The sequence below is a fragment of the Aethalodelphis obliquidens genome, unplaced genomic scaffold (assembly GCF_003676395.1).
Source record: "Aethalodelphis obliquidens isolate GAN/ISIS:26980383/991018 unplaced genomic scaffold, ASM367639v1 scaffold63, whole genome shotgun sequence".
NCBI lineage: Eukaryota > Metazoa > Chordata > Mammalia > Artiodactyla > Delphinidae > Aethalodelphis > Aethalodelphis obliquidens.
The window spans coordinates 2,318,979-2,338,245 of record NW_020838007.1 but is presented as its reverse complement, the minus strand read 5'-3'; the positions used below and the strand labels follow the sequence as shown (position 1 = coordinate 2,338,245).

The window sequence follows — 19,267 nt, the reverse complement described above, 5'->3', positions numbered from 1 at the left end:
AGCTGGGTCCTAAGGCCTGGGGTGGAGTCCTGGCCAGTGGCTGGTCTTGGGCACAGGTGGGCCTCAACCAGGAGGGGTGATCCTGGGGTCTAGGACCCCACCCTCTGCTGGGGCCCAAGGGAGCCTCCGAGGTGGCCAGAGGTCCAACCACTTGGGGGCCTTGGGGCTGGAGCACCAGGTCAGAGCTGGGGGCACCTGTGGATTTAGGTGGATGCAAACCAACTCTGCTTCATCCCTTGCCAGCTGGGCACATGCAGAAGTGCTGCAGCTGGTCTGAGTCTACTCTCTCTTCCCCAAACAAGGCTGAGTGGGACTGGGGACGGTGCTTCCCCTCAGAGCCACACACGGGCCCCAAAAGGCTGGGCACTGGACAGAACACATCTGGCACTGCTGTAGGGCCGTGTCCACCTTCCCCAGCACCTGCTTGGTCAGAGATGGACCTGCAAGCTGGCTGACTGCCTTGTTCCGGTTTCCCAGGTGGGGCTCACCCCAGCCTGCAGACATCCCCATGGGGCTGTAACAGGTGCCCTCGGCCTGGCCACGGGAGCAGTACTGAGCAAGGCCGACCTCCGGCACTGCTGCGGCCAGTCTGCAGTGTTAGCATCTGGCCAAGGGGAGCAGCTTGTGTTTGGTGCAAAGCTGGAGGACGCCAGGGGAAAGCAGCAGCATCACAGTGGCTGAAAAGAAGCACTCAGTTCATCTCTTACCTAAATATTTAGATCTTTAATTTCTATTTTACTATCTTTTAAACATGATATTGGTATATAAGATTGTTAACAGATGATTTTAGTAAAGAAGTGGCATTTCATTCTTAAAAAGCAAGTGAAAGAACTCAGGAGTCCGAAGTGTGGGGTGAGTTGTTGGTTATGGTGCCATCACTGAGGCATTGCTGCCACCTGGTGACGGCAGACCTCAAGGGCAGGCTGTGTGAGTGCACAGCCCCAGTTCCCTGACTTCTGACTTCCTGAATCAGAAGACTGACGAATGCTGGGGGGTGGGGGTGGGGGTGTGACACTGTCATGGACACCACCTGCCTGAGCTGGCCTTTACAGTCAGATACTTTTCCAGATTTACTGTAGTGATTTTGCAAGGTGAGCTGGTAGCGCTTGGGGTGGACCCACATGCAGGGGCCAGCGCGGGCAGGCCTGGCCCTCGCAGGCCTTGAGGGTGTTGCACTGAGGACAGATGCACACATTGCAGACACGGGGCAGCTAGGAGTAGGGCCACCACACCCTTCAGAATCCAGCTTGGCCAGGGAGCTGGGGCAGGGTGGGCGGTCAAGGCTGTGGAGGGCTGCCCGGGCCCTTGTAGACGACCTTCTCCAGGCCATCCACCACCTGTGAGTACTCAAGGAACGAGCTGAAGTGCGTGCACTCGAAGCGGCTGTTCCCACGCACGTACTCCAGGAACTCTGGTGTCCCTGGACAGATGACGTTGTCGGCCAGCAACACTGTCCCCTTCCGCAGCAGGCCACACTCCTGCAGGGACAGACGGACGGTTGGAGGAGGTGAGGGTGGCCTAACCTTGGGTCAGCCCTGCACCAGCTCCTCACTGGCAGCAGCCACAGCAGGAAATGGCTGTGCTGGGCCGGGGTCTCCTTGCTCCTCCTGCATCCTCAGTACAGCAGGTGCTTACTAAGCACTAGCTGGAAGTGTGAGTGGAGGAGGTGACGGGGCCAGGATTGGGCAAGCCACAGTGGTGACTGAGGCCAGTGGGTCCCTTGGTCACCGGGTGCCAGGAACACGGGGCTCCTCCAGGTCAGATGCCTGGTGCCCAGTGTGTGGGCTGCTGTCAGCGGTCACTGGAGGTTCAATCCGCCCTGACCAGGGTGACTGTTGGGGGGCAGAGATGGGGCACACCTCCCCACCCACCCACAAGCCTGGCCCTTGGGTCCACTCTGAGGCACCCCATTTCCACCAGCGCCTGGGGCCTGGGCAGCTGGCCAGTGTTCCGGGCCTGGGCTCTGCAGAGGGAGGAGCGGCTAGACCTCCCGGGTCCCTCTGCAGTCTCTCTAAGCTGGGGGAGGAGATGCTTAGATTACATCAAAAATCAAAAGAGGAAATACCTCGAGAGGAAATGTTTGTCTGGGGGAGGGGGTGAAGGGACAGCCCAGTTGTTCTGTTGGTAGCTCAGAGTTTTCTTTACATGATCATTAAATAAAAGTGAGAAAAAAAAAGCAATCCCAAACACAGAAAGCAAAATCAAGCAAGGGCCCCAGGTGTGTCTTAAGTTGCCAGTTGCCAGCCGGACCACAGGGACAGACGGGCACCCCCTGGTGACTTAGGAATGCGAGGTCCACTGTGCAGCCCTCGAATCTCCCTGGTGGTGGCTGCCTCCCTTCCGGCCCATGGGCTGAGGGGGAGGCCAAGGTCCCTCAGGCCAGAGTGGAAAACACAGCTGTGAGATCAGTGAGGCTGGGACAACCCATGAGCCAGAATTTGAACAAAGTACCTCTATTGAATCATGGAGCATTTCTCTTAGAAAAAGAAAAGGAACTTCCCAGCAATCTTGATGAGAAAGGGCAGCCTGGGAGCAGGCGCCCCCCCACCCCCGCCCTGCCCAGCCCCAGGAGGGCATCTCAGGTCTGGGCAGGAAACGCCCAAGGCGAGCTGGAGCTTGTTCTGAAGGACGCAGGTGGACAAGGTAGGCTCAACAAGTCAGGCGCTAAACCCACAGGTTACAGAGGAGGGATGCAAAAGCCGGGCCGCCCGCCTGGGGACAGAGCCCTGGAGAGTTCTGGCCAGAAGCCCACATCCGAGTAAGACTGTGTGCTGGCAGCAGGGAGGGAACGGCATTCAGAGGACCAGAGCCGGGTCCACTGTTCCCTGACCCTCCCTCCTTCCGCCCAGGGTGTGGGCTGGGCTGAGACTCTGGCCACTGTGTGGCTTCTGTCTGTCTCTGGCTCTGGGGGAAGCCAGCTGCCCTGCTGGGAGGACACCCAAGCAGCCTGTGGAGAGGCCCGAGCAATGGGGGACCGAGGCCGCCTCGAAGCAGCTCCTGGTCTGAACGGCCACCTTCCCTGCCAGCCCCTCACCCCAACCCAGGGGGAGCAGCCAGGCCCAAGAAGAGCCCAGCTGCAGGGCTTCAGAGTGCACGTTCCCAATTCACAACTTTTCTTCTTTTGAGATAATTACCAGCTTTGAACAAGTGGCACCGAGAAAACTATTAGTTTCCTAGTTACTAAGGGCAATATTTGCTGCTTTTCTATCAATGCAGGCCCCGTAATTATCACACACCCCAAAGCTGCTGAAACCTCCCCTCCCGGTGACGCAGGCCCAGCTGCTCAGTTGCCCAGATGTGCTCCCTGCAGCCGCCCCCGCTCTGGCTCGAGGGCCTCTGTGCCAGCCCCCCCCACTGCCACCTGTTCTCAGCCAGCACAGGTCCCCGTGCAGCTCCTGGTCTGGGTCCCCTGCACCGCCACCTCTCCCCACTCCACACAGCCAACAGGATCTCTCCGGAAGACAGGTCTAGCCTGCCCTCACCTGCCTGAAGCCCTCCTCTGTGCCCTGCCTGTGTGGTCAAGCCCTCCACACACAGCCCTGGCCCACTGCCCCCACCCTGCCCAGTCCCAGACCATCCTGCACCCTCTCACACACCCCCAGCCAGGGCTGGTTCCTTCTCGCCACGTCCAGGCACCAGGCCCACCACACCCACGCCAACACCACTGGTGCAAGGTCCTGCCTGGCCCCAGCTATGGCTCAAGCAGCCGTGCCCCCCACGCCCACAGTCCCCCTGTGCCGGGTGATGCCCGGCCTGTGGGGGAGCTGAGGTGGGCGAGCAGGGGACTGACAAGGGTCAGCCCCATGTGGCTGCCGGGCTGGAGGCCGTGGTGGGGCAGAGCGTCCCCAGCTGCTGTGTCCCCTTGACCGCCCGGGAGGGACAAGGTGGTGGTCATCAATATTGAGCTCCACTCACCTGGGTGCGAGGCAGCCCCCTGGCTACCACGTGGTGCCGGAGGAGCAGCTGGCACTGAGGCTGGACAGCCTGGGGGTGGGCACGGGGTGGGGTGGGGACGCAGGGGGCGTACAACAAGGAGTCTGGGGAGGAAGGTGGGCAGGAGACGTGTCTTTCCCTGGCCAGCACCTGCCACCCAGTCAGGAGAGCCACGTGGCCACTAGGCTGCCTCCCTCTTGCCTCCCCAGCCCAAGCCCTTGCAGCCCCAGGTGTTCACCCCTCCCAGCCACCCCGGCACAGGCTGCCCTGCAGGGATCCGCCTTCCTCCAGTCTCCACCCCACCCAGGGCCCCGCACTCCCCTCCATGTCCTAAATGCAGGCAGGCTGGCCCAAGCCTCCTGGGCCCCCAGGGCCGCCCTCGGCAGGGCCCATTCCAGCCAGGCGGGCGCAAGGCTCCTGTCAACTATGAATTGGCATTTTCCGTTGGCACTTACCATCTACCTCTACAAGGATTAAATCATTTACTGCTGCAGCTGCTGACTGTCAACACTCCCTGAAACGAGTTCAGGTAGAGAGCTAAAATAAGGCACTCTGTGCTCTGGGAAAAACTGGCAGAACAGGTCTTCAGATAGATATTTTCAGGAGAAGATTTTATGAGCCCAATTCTTGTATCTCCTTGTATCTAGAAAAACACTAAAATCCTTCATGGTGATGACTGCTCCTCGTGACTAGCAGAAACATTTGGCAAAAAAATATGCACTCGATTGCATGTACTCCCCCTTCACCAAAATCACATATATACTGACCTTCCCCCCCTACCTCTTTGGAACAGTTTCTCAGAGCTATCGGGGGTCCTGTCTCCCAGGCTGCAGCTCTCATGTAGCCCCAAATAAAACTTAACTTGCTACTCTCACATTGTGCAATTTTTTTTAAGTAGACACTCACCTCCAGGAGGAGCATGTCTGGCAGGTACCGGTCCTTCCAGTGATCGAGGAAGACCATGTCCACAGTGTCCACGTCATATTTCTTCTTCAGTTGGGGGATGATGTCCTCGGATGCCCCGACGACAACGGTCACCTGAAACAACAGACCCCCACCCGGACCCCTGAGAGTCCAAGTGGCTTCTGGGAGACAGGTTCCTGCTCTGCCCCTCCCTCTGGGGGCCTTGGGAGTCTCCTGCTCTGTGGACTGGGGCTGTGGGCCAGCTGGGTAAATGTGGCCTTGAGCCGCCGGGGTGTGGCCCAGGCCCTTCCTGCCCTCCTGGCCCCTGGAACCTGTGTCCACATCTGTCACCCTAGGAATGGTGCCGCACCCTGTCCTGCAGGCCTGCGAAGTCCACCATCTGCTGGGTGATGGCGGCGTAGTCAGGGTTGAGCTCAATGGTGAGCAGCCGGGCGCCGGGCAGCAGCAGGCGGGCCATTCGCACGGCCGAGTAGCCACAGTAGGCACCCAGCTCCAGCAGCACCGAGGGACGCTGCTCCCTCAACACGGCGTCCACGATCTGGCCTACAGAGGGGAGTGGGGTGAGCAGGCAGGGGGTGACCCACCCCAGTCCTGGCCCATCTCCTTCCTGACTGAGCAGCAGCCCCTCCCAGTGCCTGGCCCCTCAGGCCTCTGCTTTTGTACACGCTGCTCCCTCTCTTTTCCACCATTCCTCCCTGCCCCCAACTTGTCCTAACCCAGAGCTGCCCTCTGTGGAAGCCCCCAGACGTGACAGACGTGACAACCACTGTCCAGCCCCCACTCTGCCCCCAGGCTGCACTCAGAGCCTCCCTGGCTCCCTTGAGCTGGACACTGTCAGAAGGTCCAAGGGGGCTGGACAGTGGCTGTCATGTCTGTCCCCAGGGCCTGACTCCAGGGGGTGTAGTGTGGTACTCGCCTGCGCCCCAGGCTGGAGTCCAAAGGTCAGGAGGCAGCCCGGGGGGCTGGTGCCTGTGCCTGGCAGAGTCCAAGGGTCTCCATACACCGTCAGGCCCAGCCAGGACAGCCAAGGACCCACTACTCACCCTGTGCTGACACCTGGCTCTGCCTGACGGCCTGCGAGTGCAGGGCCCACGTGGAGACTCTGCTGTTGCCTCTGACTGGCGATGGCAAGGGGCCCCCTGAACAGCACCTCCTGGAGGGGGGGTTTATCAAATGTCCCACCCTCCCGTGGGGACAGTGACGTGGGCGTCGGGGCTCTGCACAGCCCCTGAACCTCACCTGTGCCGGTCGCACTGCCCACCTTTCTTGTCGCCCACGTTCATAGCCCACTCCTTCTGCGAGCAGTAGGCGTCGATGGCGTCCAGCACGCTCTGCGGGTCCCCGGCCACAGCGTGCTGCAGCACATGGTGCAGAATGCGCTGCTCCTTGCTGTTGCCCATGAGGAGGTTGCGGACGGGGTGCAGGACAAGCTCGTTCCAGCCAATGATGAACAGGCCCCAGAGTCGCAAGGCCTGCAGCAGCCACAGGAGCGCCAGCAACACCAGGCCAAGGGCGCCAGCTGCCAGCAGCAGGGGTGGGGCCTCCAGCATCTGTGATGGGGCAATGGGCGGGGCTCTACCCGGCGGGACTCCTGGGAGCACGTGGTCACCACGGTGTTAGTAACCTGCCCTCCTGGCTGACCCACGCTCTCAGTCTGGGGTTGCTGCCACTGCCACCCCCCCCCCCGCCACCCCCCTGTGCTGATGGGGGTACAAGGTTCAAGAGGCCAGTCACATGCCTGGTGGCCAGCTCCAGGTGAGCACAGCCACAGCCCCGCCCACCTGCAAACCACTTCCTGCTGGGGCGGGGGTCGGGAGCGGGCGTGTCTGGCTTCCCCCAGCCCCGTGGCTTCCCAGACAGCCCTGACAAGGGACACAGCTGGCCTGAGGCTTGTTTACACAGCACAGGGGAAGCCAGCCTCACGCACAGCCCCCTTGGGCACTCACACTCGGGACAGTCCAGGAGCTTGTGTGGCCCTGTGAGTTTCCAGAGAAGGACACAGGAAGCCCCCAAGTCAGGCACATAGGGCACAGCCCATTGGCTCTTCCCGTAGGGGACGACCACACAGGGTCAGTCTGTCCCCTCTTCCCCTTTGAGGAGGAAAGCCACCCTGCCACCCACACCACAGTGGAAGCGAGACAGGCCTCCCCCTGGCAAGTGACCCTTTGGGCAGGTAGCTGGGGTCCCAGTCAGACGAGGGGCCCGGGGCCCCTGAGACACGGCAAGGCTGAGCTGGCACAGAGCAGAGACCTTAAAATGGAAAAGGATGAAAGACAGAGGAAGGTGGGAAGCTTCCATCGGGGCTTGCGGTCACGCAAGGGTCACGCACAGGAAGGGGCCACACAGGACCCCGCTCCCCGAGAAGCTCCCATTGGGAAAGGCACATGGGAAAGTGGGCAGGCCAAGGATCTTGGAGGGGAGACCCCCTCGAGGACAGCTCAGGGCTTCAAACCCCAACGCCCTGGACCACGAGGAGGGGGCCTGGTGGGCAGAGCAGGGATGAATAGGGGAGCATGGACATCCAGATGTCTGAGTGGTCTCAGGCCACATGGCCTATTTACACCAGGCACAGTGAGCACGTGGTCAGCAGGTCAGAGTCTGCACACACAAAGACCCAGGTGGGGCCCACACCCTGCTCTGCTCCCAGGCCACTGACCAGACCTGCCTCCTCAGACGGCTCTGCCCACCACGCCCCTCCTCTGAGCTCAGCAGCAAAGCAGATGGAATTTGTGCGGGGTTCTCCTGCCTTTAGGTAATTTAAGCAGGAACCATAACCTGAAGGTGACCAGAGTCCTGGCACGTGGGCCCCTCCCGGAGGCCGGCCTGGCCCTCAAGTGAGAGCAGAGAGGCAGTGAGACATAGCCTGGAGCGTCCCCCAGTCCGGACACCAGGGACAGCCTCCCTTGTTTCCCTGGTCCTGGCACTGCCCTGCAGGCTAAGGAGGCACATGCCCCATGGGGCAGGACGCACCACCACCCAGGAGGCAGGTGGGGGAATCACAGGGGAGGCGCCGTGGGTTAAGGCACAGCGCTTTCTTCCAGGGACAGGTGACAGGACTCAACAAGGAGGGGCCGAGTGGCCTGAAGTGACCAGAACTGCTCACTGTGCTCCTTTCTGCGGGCTTAGGAGCCCCTAACCACACCTGTGTTGCTTTATGTATCATGACTATCTTCACTAGCGGTGGTGAGATGTTGGATCATTTTGATTTATTCTCTGGGTTGATGAAAAAAACTAATAAATGTTACACATAAATATCAAAAATAAGAAAGAATATTCCGGGGACTTCTCTGGTGGCTCAGTGGCTAAGAATCTGCCTGCCAATGCAGGGGACACAGGTTCGTGCCCTGGTCTGGGAAGATCCCACATGCCGTGGAGCAACTAAGCCCGTGCACCACAACTACTGAGCCTGTGCTCTAGAGCCCGCAAGCCACAACTACTGAGCCCATGTGCCACAGCTACTGAACCCCACGTGCCTAGAGCCCGTGCTCCGCAACAAGAGAAGCCGCCGCAATGAGAAACCCATGCCCAGCAACGAAGACCCAACGGGGCCAAAAATAAATAAATTTATTAAAAAAAAATAAAAAGAATAAAGCCACTGAAGGAAGCCACACTTGGAGGAAGCACTTCAGGGCCGTGGAGAACCCTCTGTGGGGAAACAAAACATGGAGGGCTCCTCTTGTTTCAGGTCTTCGTACCCAAGTGTCTTCTGCTCTGCCCTTCCAAAGAGCCACGGTGAGGTCACTCGGTATACCCAGCGGTGGCCTTGGGACCCTAGGATCCCAACACCCTGCTTGGCTCTGGGCCCAGGGTGGGAGATAAAGAGACCCAGTTACCCTGAGAGGAGGACAAAGGGGCCGTTGGCCAGAAGGTAAGAGCCGATGACCGAGGGGCACCCTCAAGCCCTCTATTTCTGTGTGTCCTAAACACGCATGATGGAAGGTTTTAAGGGGCTTGCAAAGTGCACTTTCCAAACATGGTTCCCGACCACAGTGAGGGGAAGGGGCAAAGCTCTGTGCAGGATGCTGTATCCTGTTCCTGGTGGCTCTCGCCTCAGGACAGGGGCAGTCCTGGGAGAAGCTGCCGTGGAGATCCGGTTTTGCTGAGGAGGCAGGACCTTCATGAGGCCTCCACAGGTGACACATTTAGCATCGTGATAGCGAGAGGGAAGTTGAGGGAGACACAGATAAATGAAAAGACATCCCATGTCCATGGACTGGAGACTTGACATTGTCAGGATGTAAATAGTGCCCAGTGTGACCCTCAGATACAATGCCACTCTCCCCAAAAAAGTCCAATAGCATTTTTGCAGAAATAGAAAAATCCATCCTAAAAGTCATATGGAATCTCAAGGGACCTACAATAGCCAAAACAATCTTGGAAGAGAACAAAGTTGGAGAACTCACACTTCCTAATTTCAAAACTTACTGCAAAGCTATAGTAATTAACACACTGTGGTACAGAGACATAGAACAAACGGACAGAACTGAGAGGCGGGAAACAAACCTTCACGTCTATGATCAAATGATTGTTTTACAAGGTGCCAAGACCACTCCATAGGACATGGTTCTGGGACAACTAGAGTTCCACCTGTGAAAGAATGAACTTGGACCCTTACCTCACACCATATACAAAACTAACTCAAAATGCATCCAAAACCTAATTTTAAGAGATAAAACCATAAAACTTGTAGAAGAAAACGTAGGAGTAAATCTTCATGACCTTGAATTTGGCAATGGATTCTTTGATATGACACCAAAACCACAGGCAACAAAAGAAAAACAGATAGACTTTCATTAAAATTAAAAACTTTGTGCATCAAAGGACACTATCTAGAGAGCAAAGGACAACCCAGGGGATGGGAGAAAATATTTGCAAACCACATATCTGATGAGGGTTTAAAATGCTGAATATATATAAGAATTCCTACAACTCAAAGACAACAGCCCAGTTAGAAAATGGGCAAAGGACATGAATAGACATTTCTCTAAAAAAGATACACCAACAACCAATAAGCACACAAAAAGGTGCCCAACATCACTAGTCACTAAGGAAATGTAGATCAAAGCCACAAGGTACAATTTCACACCAATTAGGATGACTTCCCCCAAAAAAAGGGAACATAATGAGTGTTGGCGGGGATGTGGAAAAATCGGAAACTCGCGCACGGCTGATGGGAACGTAAGATGGAGCAGCTGCTGTGGAAAAAAGCTGGTGGTTCCTAAAAATGTTAAATATAGAGTCACCATATGACCCAGCAATTCCACTTCTGGGAGTGGACCCAAGAGAAGTAGGAGCAGGGACTTGAACCTGCACTTGTCTACCCACATTCTGAGCAGTGTGAGTCACAGCAGCCGAGGGACGAACGAATGGAAACGGACGAACGGACAAAGTGTGATCTACCTGCACACTGGGGCATCACTTGGCTATTAAGATGAATGCAGCCCTGATTCATATCCCACAAGGAAGGAAGTGCTGACACCCTGCTACATCACGGGTGGACCTAGAGGACATTATGCTCAGTGATATAAGCCAGACACAAGAGGATAAATACTGAATGTTTCCACTCATATGAAATACCTACAAGAAGCAAATCCACAGAGACAGAAAGCAGAACAGAAGTTGCCAGGGGCTGGGGAGGAGGAGGGTAATAACTGCTGAATGGGGACAGAGCTTCTGCCTGGGATGATGAGAAAGTGCTGAAAATAGCGGCAATGGTTACACAACTATGTGAATGCACTTAATGCCACCGAACTGTATGCTTAGAAATGGTTAAAATGGTAAATTTTAACTTATGTATGTTTTACTACAGTAAAAACAGTGGAAAACCAAGAAAACAAGCCACCTTGTTTCTGGTCCTCCCTATTCCAAAAAGAAAAAGGGACACACCACTCCTCACTAGGAAGCAGGATCCAGAAAAACCAGCCCAGCTCCCAGTCTCTCTGTCCTCTGGCCACCTGCCCCCTGAGACTGGGTACCTGGCGGCAGCCTGCTGCCCGCCCACAGTGCACACTCACCCGCTTCTGGGAGGAGGGGAAGGCCTTCTTGTCCTGAGCTTCCTTCGACACCTCCAGTGTATGTACATACCCTGCATCCATCTCCCCAGAGACAGCACGTGGACCTGGGTAAGGGGCAGGCCCTCTCTCCCAAAACCACTACAGCAACAGCCCACCCCGCAAACCTTCCTTATTATAAGCCCGTTATTTTTATAGCTGCGTTGGGTCTTTATTGCTGCTCACGGGCTTTCTCTAGTTGCGGCGAGCAGAGGCTACCCTTCGTTGCGGTGTGCAGGCTTCTCATTGGGTGGCTTCTCTTGTTGCGGGGCCCGGACTCTAGGCACACGGGCTTCAGTAGTTGTGGCTCGCGGGCTCTAGCGCGCAGGCTCAGTAGTTATGGCGCACAGGCTTAGTTGCTCCGCGGCATGTGGGATCTTCCTGGACCAGGGCTCGAACCCATGTCCCCTGCACTGGCAGGCGGCTTCTTAACCACTGCGCCACCAGGGAAGTCCCAAGCCCGTTCTTAAGTGTTCTCCCTGCAACCCCCAAACCACGCCCTCCCTCATCTCCTATCACCACTTATCCTCCTGGAGATAATCCCCCTAAGGGCCCAATGCAGACACTGGCCAGGGCCCTGGCCCCCGTCAGACCCAGGTGGGGACCGGCATTCAGGGCACGGACAACCAGAGCCATGGGATCTTCAGTCCCGGGGTTCCAAGGCTTGTCTGAAAGGTCCATCAAGACACTGGGAATGCCTCTGGCCCCTCTGCAAAGAGCTGAATGTGCTGTGGCACCCGGGTGGCCCTCCCCGTCTGGAGAGCAGCAGACGCCTGGGCCTCAGCCACACTCGTGGGGCAGCCGGGGGGGGGGGGGCCATACGGCACTTGTGTGGGGGCTCCAGGAGCCACACAGGGCCGGCCAGCCTCCCGGAGAAAGGGCTTGAGGGGCGCAGCGTCCCCAGAAGGCAGGCCTCAGAGCACAGGCAACAGTTGGGGACAAAAGGGTGGGTTGGCCAGGGTCCTTGTGAAGGGGGTCCAGGGGCTGGCTGCCCAAGCTGGGGGTCTGCCGGGGACACGCAAAGCTGTGCGCTCAGGCACTGCCCGTGTACACCCCGTGGGACGCGGAGGCCCAGGGACCACAGGCTCATCTCCCTTCCTTGTGATTCTGGCTCCAGACATGTCCGCAGACCACAGTGAGGACAGGTGCTGCCCCTGAAGCAGGGGGCAGGGGAAGGCCAGGGCACCTCCTGGGCTGGAGTCCCTCCTGGCCCTTGGGGGCCACTCTGCTCCTCCCTGGGGACTGATGAGCAGCACTCGGCTGCCTCTGCCCACTTCCTCCTGGTCGACACAGCATCCTTGCTAAGGATAAGGTGGTCTGAGTGGCTCCCCTTCGCACTCCCTCCTCCCCCAGCCCCTGCCTCCTCTGCCCTCTGTCCCTTCCCAGCATTTTCCCTCCCCCCAGCCCCTAAAATCCCCCAGTCCCTGAAACCTTGGGCCCTGCCCCACTGGGGGCTCTCAAGGGACTCAGGGACCCCGGAAAGCAATCACTTGAGGCTGAAAAGGAAAAAAAAGTGAATTGGAAACATTTAGTCTACGCGTCCCTACGTATATATCAGTGAAGAAAAAGTCTTAAAGGTGTCCCCACAGATGCTGGTGGGAAGCTTTAAGGCCTCATATGGAACAGGTAATTAGCCTGCCCCACCTGCCACAACACGATTCGGATAAAAATATAAAACGAAGCAAAGACAAGGTCCAACTCTTATATAAACTAGTGAGTTTTATATAATTGTATTTATGCCTGACGCATAGCTAAAATTTTTTTTAAAGAAAACCATCCCTGTTTGCATCTGTCTGTATGTTTATGTAAGATTGTATGTTTTTATATATATATATATATATATGATATTTCCCTACCTCCAGATGGTATTACCAAATCAGGTTATAAAATTCCTTAAAGGAGTTCTATCCTAATTGGCTTCGAGAGGAACAAGCACTTACATAAATTAAATCTTCCTAAAACTCCCGAAATATAAGAACCAACTCAACTGTTTTTTCCGTAATTTGGTAAATCTTTGCTAAATAAAGTTCCCGTAATTTGGTAAATCTTTGCTAAATAAAACTAGTTTAATATTGTTCATTTCATAAAACAGGTGTATCTTTAGAGCTGTCAACATTAAACATAGTGCAAATATACATTTTTATTCTACTTGGTTTACTGGTCAAATAGCTAATATTTTATCCACTAGACATTTAAGATTTTACACATAAGTTTGATTTTAATCAAATCTAGTCACTATTCTGACAAACTTTATTTCAATAATAATTGTGTTTTATAATGTGTCTGCCTAAAAACAGTTTCCAAAATCTTTTTGGTAACTTGCAACCTTAGAGTTATGCCAAGTTAAGTTAAATAACAGATATTCATTGAATATCTAAATAAGATAAAGTGTTGAGGATTTCCCTGGTGGCGCAGTGGTTAAGAATCCGCCTGCCAATGCAGGGGACATGGGTTCAAACCCTGGTCCAGGAAGATCTCACATGCCACGCAGCAACTAAGCCCGTGCACCACAACTACTGAAGCCTGTGCGCCTAGAGCCTGTGCTCAGCAACAAGGGAAGCCACCGCAATGAGAAAGAAGCCCACGCACCGCAGAGAAGAGTCGCCCCCACTCGCCGCAACTAGAGAAAGTCTGCACACAGCAACGGAGACCCAACACAGCCAAAAATAATTAATCAATCAATTAATTAAAAAAGATAAAGTGCTGAAACATTCATTATTAGGCATAAGTTTATATACTTTTGGCTTCTCATGTTTATATGATACAAAGAAGCTAAAGACATTTGGGTGTGTTAATAAACATATTCTTGCCACAGTTAAACAATTTGTACTGTCAAAAGCATCTACGTCCAGATTACGAGATGTTATATGCATAAAATTTGCTAATCTGCTACAGAATACTGGGATATGACAGACAATTTGCAATTGCCTACTTCCTAGTTTTCTCTGTAAAATAAAGGTTGCTAATGGTTAAAAATTATAATCAATGTGTGAGAATAAAACTACTACTAGATACAAAGCAAAGGGAAACAACTTGGTACACAAAGTTGGAAAATAGGATATGTTCTTATGTGAAAAGTATGCAGAGAATGTAGGATGTGTTTTTGTTAGGGAAGGAGAGTCGTTTTGTCCTCAAGTAAAATAAAAAAGAGGGAAACAAACCTGAATGGACATAGAAAGTGGTGGAAGCTTTGTGGAAAAGGAATTTTGTGTTGTGAGGTTACAGCTGGCTAAGGTTAAATGGATTTGTATATGAAGTTTTCCTAAATGAGCTTTACCATCAATAGCATACTGATACAAAACTAGAGCTTGGTTTCCTCTCTGTTAAAATGAGATTTCTTGGATTATTGGTCTGCTTTTAATAAGAGATTGTAAAAGGTTTCTCTCTACCTTTTGAATAATCTTCCTAGGAAAAAAATCTGTGTCTTAAAATAATTCCCTGTACCCCTAGTTGCCACTCGGGAGAACTGAGTGTCCCCCCTGGTCAAAAACCCAGGTCTGCAGTCCTGTTTCCTCCTGTTCCTACTTGTGAGCTCCCATATCGTCACTTGGTTAAGGAGATAACTGAGTCTTGTTCTGCCATGAGCTGGGATCCTATTTAATCAAGTGTTCAAACCTTCTGACATTTGGGACAACTCTGTCTTCCCCAAATCAATCCTAAATGAAGTCTGGATCTCAAAATGGCTTTGGGATTTCCCAGAGGGTCCTTGGAAAATCTCAGTGGTTTGTACTTTTACCTTGTAAAAGAAGGGATGTTAAAAATAATTAGGTCTGTCTGTTATGGTAAACTGCATGGGAAGCACTGTCAAATAAGAAGTGAATCTTAACTTTCCATATGTTATATTTGTACAGGTAAACGCTATTAATATAAATATTTTAGAAATTTTGCTTGTTTTCCATATGTTCTGGTATAATGTTATCACTCATAATTATAGTTAATATTTAAAATGGTGTGTATGTTACAGAAACACCCAAATTTCCTTGTCAATTGTGTTTTTATGATGACCTCTCATCAGTTGTTTTTTTTTTAGTTTTTAGTTTTGGGTGTGTTGGGTCTTTGTTGCTGTGCATGAGTTTTCTCTGGTTGCGGCGAGCGGGGGCTACTCTTTGCTGCAGTGCACGGGCTTCTCATTGCAGTGGCTTCTCTTGTTGCGAAGCACAGGCTCAAGGCGTGCGGGCTTCAGTAGTTGTGGCATGCGGGCTCAGTAGTTGTGGCACGCAAGCTCTAGAACGCAGGCTCAGTAGTTGTGGCGCACGGGCTTAGCTGCTCCACGGCATGTGAGATCCTCCTGGACCAGGGCTCGAACCCATGTCCCCTGCACTGGCAGCCGGATTCTTACTGCACCACCAGGGGAAGCCCCTCTCATCAGTTCTTTAACCACAGCCATTTTAAGTCTTTTGTCAGCTGCAGGTAACTTTGTTTCACTCTGATGTTTCTCCAAAGCATTTGAAATCAGCTACAGGCCAGGGGGCTTCATCCTCAACAAAAAGGGCCTGCCTCAGAGACCTGCGGAAGGACTGGGCAGGGACCTCGGGCAGCGCCATCCCTCTGGACTGAGGATCAGAACCCAGAACCCAGAACTCTAGTGGAGAAACCCATGGGCCCAGGAACTGCTCTCCCAAGATCAAGCAGAACGAAAACTAACGACATGACACAATGTTCATTGCAGCTCTATTTACAATAGCCAGGACATGGAAGCAACCTAAGTGCCATGGACAGATGAATGGATAAAGAAGATGTGGCACATATATACAATGGAATATTACTCAGCCATAAAAAGAAACGAAATTGAGTTATTTGTAGTGAGGTGGATGGACCTAGAGCCTGTCATACAGAGTGAAGTCAGAAAGAGAAAAACAAATACTGTATGCTAACACATATATATGGAATCTAAAAAAATAAAAAAATGGTTCTGAAGAACCTAGGGGCAGGACAGGAATAAAGACACAGACGTAGAGAATGGACTTGAGGACACGGGGAGTGGGAAGGGTAAGCTGGGACGAAGTGAGAGGGTGGCATGGACATATATACACTACCAAATGTAAAATAGATAGCTAGTGGGAAGCAGCCACATAGCACAGGGAGATCAGCTCGGTGCTCTGTGACCACCTAGAGGGGTGGGATAGAGAGGGTGGGAGGGAAATGCAAGAGGGAGGAGATACGGGGATGTACGTATATGTATAACTGATTCACTTTGTTATAAAGCAGAAACTAACACACCATTGTGAAGCAGTTATACTCCATTAAAGATGTTAAAAAAAAAAAAACTAACTACATGAGACTAAGTAAACTGACAAAGCATGATTATAATTTTTATGGCTTCTGTTTAGAATACTGTAGGCTCTTTTCTTTTTTAAGAGTTATTTGTTTATTTTTTAAATTATTATTAATTTGGTTGTGCCAGGTCCTAGTTGTGGCAGGCCAGCTCCTTAGCTGCAGCTCGAGGGATCCTTAGTTGCGGCTCACTGGCTCCTTAGTTGCAGCATGCATGTGGGATCTAGTTCCCTGACCAGGGATTGAACGCGGGCCCCCTGCATTGGGAGTGCTGAGTCTTATTCACTGCACCACCAGGGAAGTCCCTTGTTGGCTTTTTAATGTCCCATTTTCTGGATATTAGAGAAAAAAAAAAAACTTTCCCTTTTCTCTTAAGCTGTCTATGACTCATAACATCTAGTAAGTTACACTTCTGTAAACAAAATTGAAGCATTTGTTTTTCTCTGCACCTGATCCCTCCAAAAATCAGAAACTATTATTGGGTATCCTTATTTTCATGGCAATATAGTTATTTGCATAGGTTTAATAAGACTCTGTCTTCTTTGTGATAGGACATAACTGAAAACATTGGTTGTATTACCAAGGAATGTCATGTTTGAAAATGACACATGGACTCAGCTATGACCAGACGGTTCTAAGGAACTGCAGTCACTTTATGGAACCAAGGCTTAAAAAGCCCTCTGGGAAAACCCAGCCTGGTGCTGGGCATCCAGGGTCCCCAGTCTCCCAGGGAGCGAGGAAGGTCGCCTCCTACAGGTCTAGGAACCCTGGGATATTGGGGGAACCTTGAGCAGAGAGGAGTTCACTCGAGTCTACAGGTGAATTCTGCTGGCACTTTCTTGACTTCCTAGTCTTGGAAGCTTTTAAATGTCCAATCTGAGATTCCCTGCAAAAAATTCCACGAGGCAAACTTTAAAAGGGCTGTGTGTCAACCATTATTCTTGCTGCACTTACATAAAGAATCAGCCCAAATCTAGTGAGACCGGAGCTATTTTGTAAACAAGAATAATCTTACTTTATCTTTGATCAAAAATGGAAGTGACTACAGACAGAAATTTTGTCTCAGTGGAGAAAATAATACACCTTGTGGGTCATCAGAGTCCAGTCCTGTCTGTTGCCTTTGAGGTTTTATTATCCACCTGTTCGCTGGACTGCACTGCCAACTTACACATTTGTCAGCATTCAACAGATCCCCAGGCCTTTCCATTTCCTTCAATATCTGATACACCTCTCCAAATATAAATTTTTCCCATTTTCCTCCCTCTCTCCTGGTGTGACTGCCCAGACCATCCTGGTACTCAGGTGTCGTGTAGCTGCCCTTTTCCTCCAGGGTCTGAAAAAGCCCTGGAAGCTGAAGGGAGATAAGGTGGCAAGAACTTCAGAGAACCGGTCACCACTGCCCATCACATGTGGGCCACTGTGTGAGCCCACTGGGATGCCCACGTCTCCCGGGCTCTGCTGCGGATGGAAGTAGCCTTGCCTGCGACTCTGAGGTCTCCACGTCACCACAAACATTCACAGGCAAACCAGGAAATCTAGTGGACTGCCACCGCAGCCTCACTCCACCACCTAGAGACTTGAGAGCTCAACGTCTAAAATCTTCTCAACTGGCCGGCCTCAGGACTCAAAACCCGGGTTTACTGTTGGCTCCGACCATTCACTAAGGAGACGCTCCCTGACAGAACCCAGCCAGGCCCCTCTGAGCCCTCTTCTCCAAGAGGCCTCCTGTAAAGACTGGTACAAACACTGACTGCGTTTCACAGCTAGAGGCCACTTCCCTACAATGCCCTGGCCTCCCACGGTGCCCACCTGACAAGCTCATCGCTTCTAGCAACACCGCCCAGCTTCTGCAGGAGGGCAGGAGTCCAAATCCAGTTGGCAAGCTCAGGTGGGAATCACATGGACCCACACCTCTTGGCACTTTTTGTATTTTCCACCCCCTGAGTCTCGAGCCCCGATGCCCCCCCACCCACACTTAAAAGGCCCAGTTGCCTCTGAGCAAGTTTGGAGGGTGCTGGGGTCTTTCCCCAACTGTGCCATTACCAATGTCCTCTGTGTTTATCTGACCCACTCTCCTGGCAAGCCCCTCGGACCCCTCCAGTAGTGGAGGCAGCAGCGTGCAGGAATCCCACTGTTCAAAACTCAAAGGCTGGTCTGGGGCAGGTCCGGGCCCAGGCTTCCCCTTCCTGGTAGGGCCACCATTCCCACAAAAGGTAAGGCCCCAGGGCACCCCGGGGCCTGTCAGAGCTGCCAGTTGGCTGAGCCCCTCGCCCAGGCCCCCACAGTTCTCCCTCTCCGAGGACCCAAGGACAGTCAGACCCTGACTCTGCAACCCATTCCCATGGCCAAGCCCTCCCAGAAACCACCACGCCTGGGGTCGGGGTCTCCAAGCCCTGTGGTGGCCTCTGTGCCCAAGTGGACTTTCTCTCTGCAGCACGACTCCCCCTTCCTCCACCAGCCTGGTGCCACCGCCCCCACCCATGTCAGGAGACCCCACCGCTTGTCCAGAGAGCCCCTCACCCCAGGTCCTGGGACCCCCCCCAACACCCACCCCACTTAAGGTCTAGAGACTCCACCTCATGTCCGGAGACCCACTCCAGATCCGGGGACCTCGCCACCCTAGGTCCCGGGACCCCACCCCAGGTTGAAGCCCCCCTCCATATCCGGAGACCCCGCCCCAGATCCGGGGACCCGCCCCCCCTATTTAGGGTCCGGAGACCCCACCTCACCTCCGGAGACTCACCCCATGTCCAGGGACATTCCCCGCCCAGGTCGGAGCCCCCACCCCCAGGGGGATACCTCCACCCGGATCCGCCCCCCATTCGAGGCTCCTCGCCCCGGGTCGGAGCCCCTCTCCCCGTCCGGACCCCGCCGCCGGGTGGGCCCCTGGCCGCGCACACCAACCTCTCGCGTCTCCGTCGGTCGTCGGCGCAGGCAGCGCGGCGGGCAGCCCGACACGGCCGAGGCCCCAGGCGGCGGCGGCGGCGGCGGCGGCGGCGGCGGTTATGGCGACGCTGCTGGGACCTGTCGGGCGCTTCCGGTGGCGTGTGCGGGCGGTGCCGGGCGGAGCGCGCGGCGCGGCAGGT

At 53.7% G+C, this 19,267-nt stretch overlaps 2 protein-coding genes across 8 annotated transcripts in view; one reads left to right on the top strand and one right to left on the bottom strand.

Moving 5' to 3' along the window:
• Nucleotides 1–701: 701 nt before the first annotated feature.
• Nucleotides 702–19,205, bottom strand: COMT (catechol-O-methyltransferase). 2 transcript variants are annotated; one of them, XM_027088497.1, is made up of 5 exons: nucleotides 19,086–19,205; nucleotides 6,119–6,448; nucleotides 5,207–5,400; nucleotides 4,840–4,971; nucleotides 702–1,478 (listed from the first exon to the last, which is right to left on the bottom strand). In XM_027088497.1, exons 2-5 carry the CDS (start codon nucleotides 6,405–6,407, stop codon nucleotides 1,278–1,280), a joined length of 816 nt encoding a protein of 271 aa, XP_026944298.1. In that variant the 5' UTR covers nucleotides 6,408–6,448; nucleotides 19,086–19,205; the 3' UTR covers nucleotides 702–1,277. The 2 variants fall into 2 exon arrangements, with proteins under 2 accessions (XP_026944298.1, XP_026944299.1); XM_027088498.1 differs by having other exon boundaries at nucleotides 6,119–6,407; nucleotides 19,086–19,152.
• The window catches only part of TXNRD2 (thioredoxin reductase 2), a 34,611-nt gene continuing 34,453 nt past the window's right edge, over nucleotides 19,110–19,267 (top strand). For 4 of the 6 annotated variants that reach the window (XM_027088479.1, XM_027088477.1, XM_027088478.1 and 1 more), the window contains exon 1: nucleotides 19,114–19,265. In XM_027088479.1, coding sequence (XP_026944280.1) covers nucleotides 19,187–19,265 — 79 coding nt within the window. In that variant the 5' untranslated portion in view covers nucleotides 19,114–19,186. Of the gene's footprint in view, nucleotides 19,266–19,267 lie in introns of all 6 variants that reach the window. The other 2 variants (XM_027088483.1, XM_027088484.1) reach the window with 1 other exon arrangement.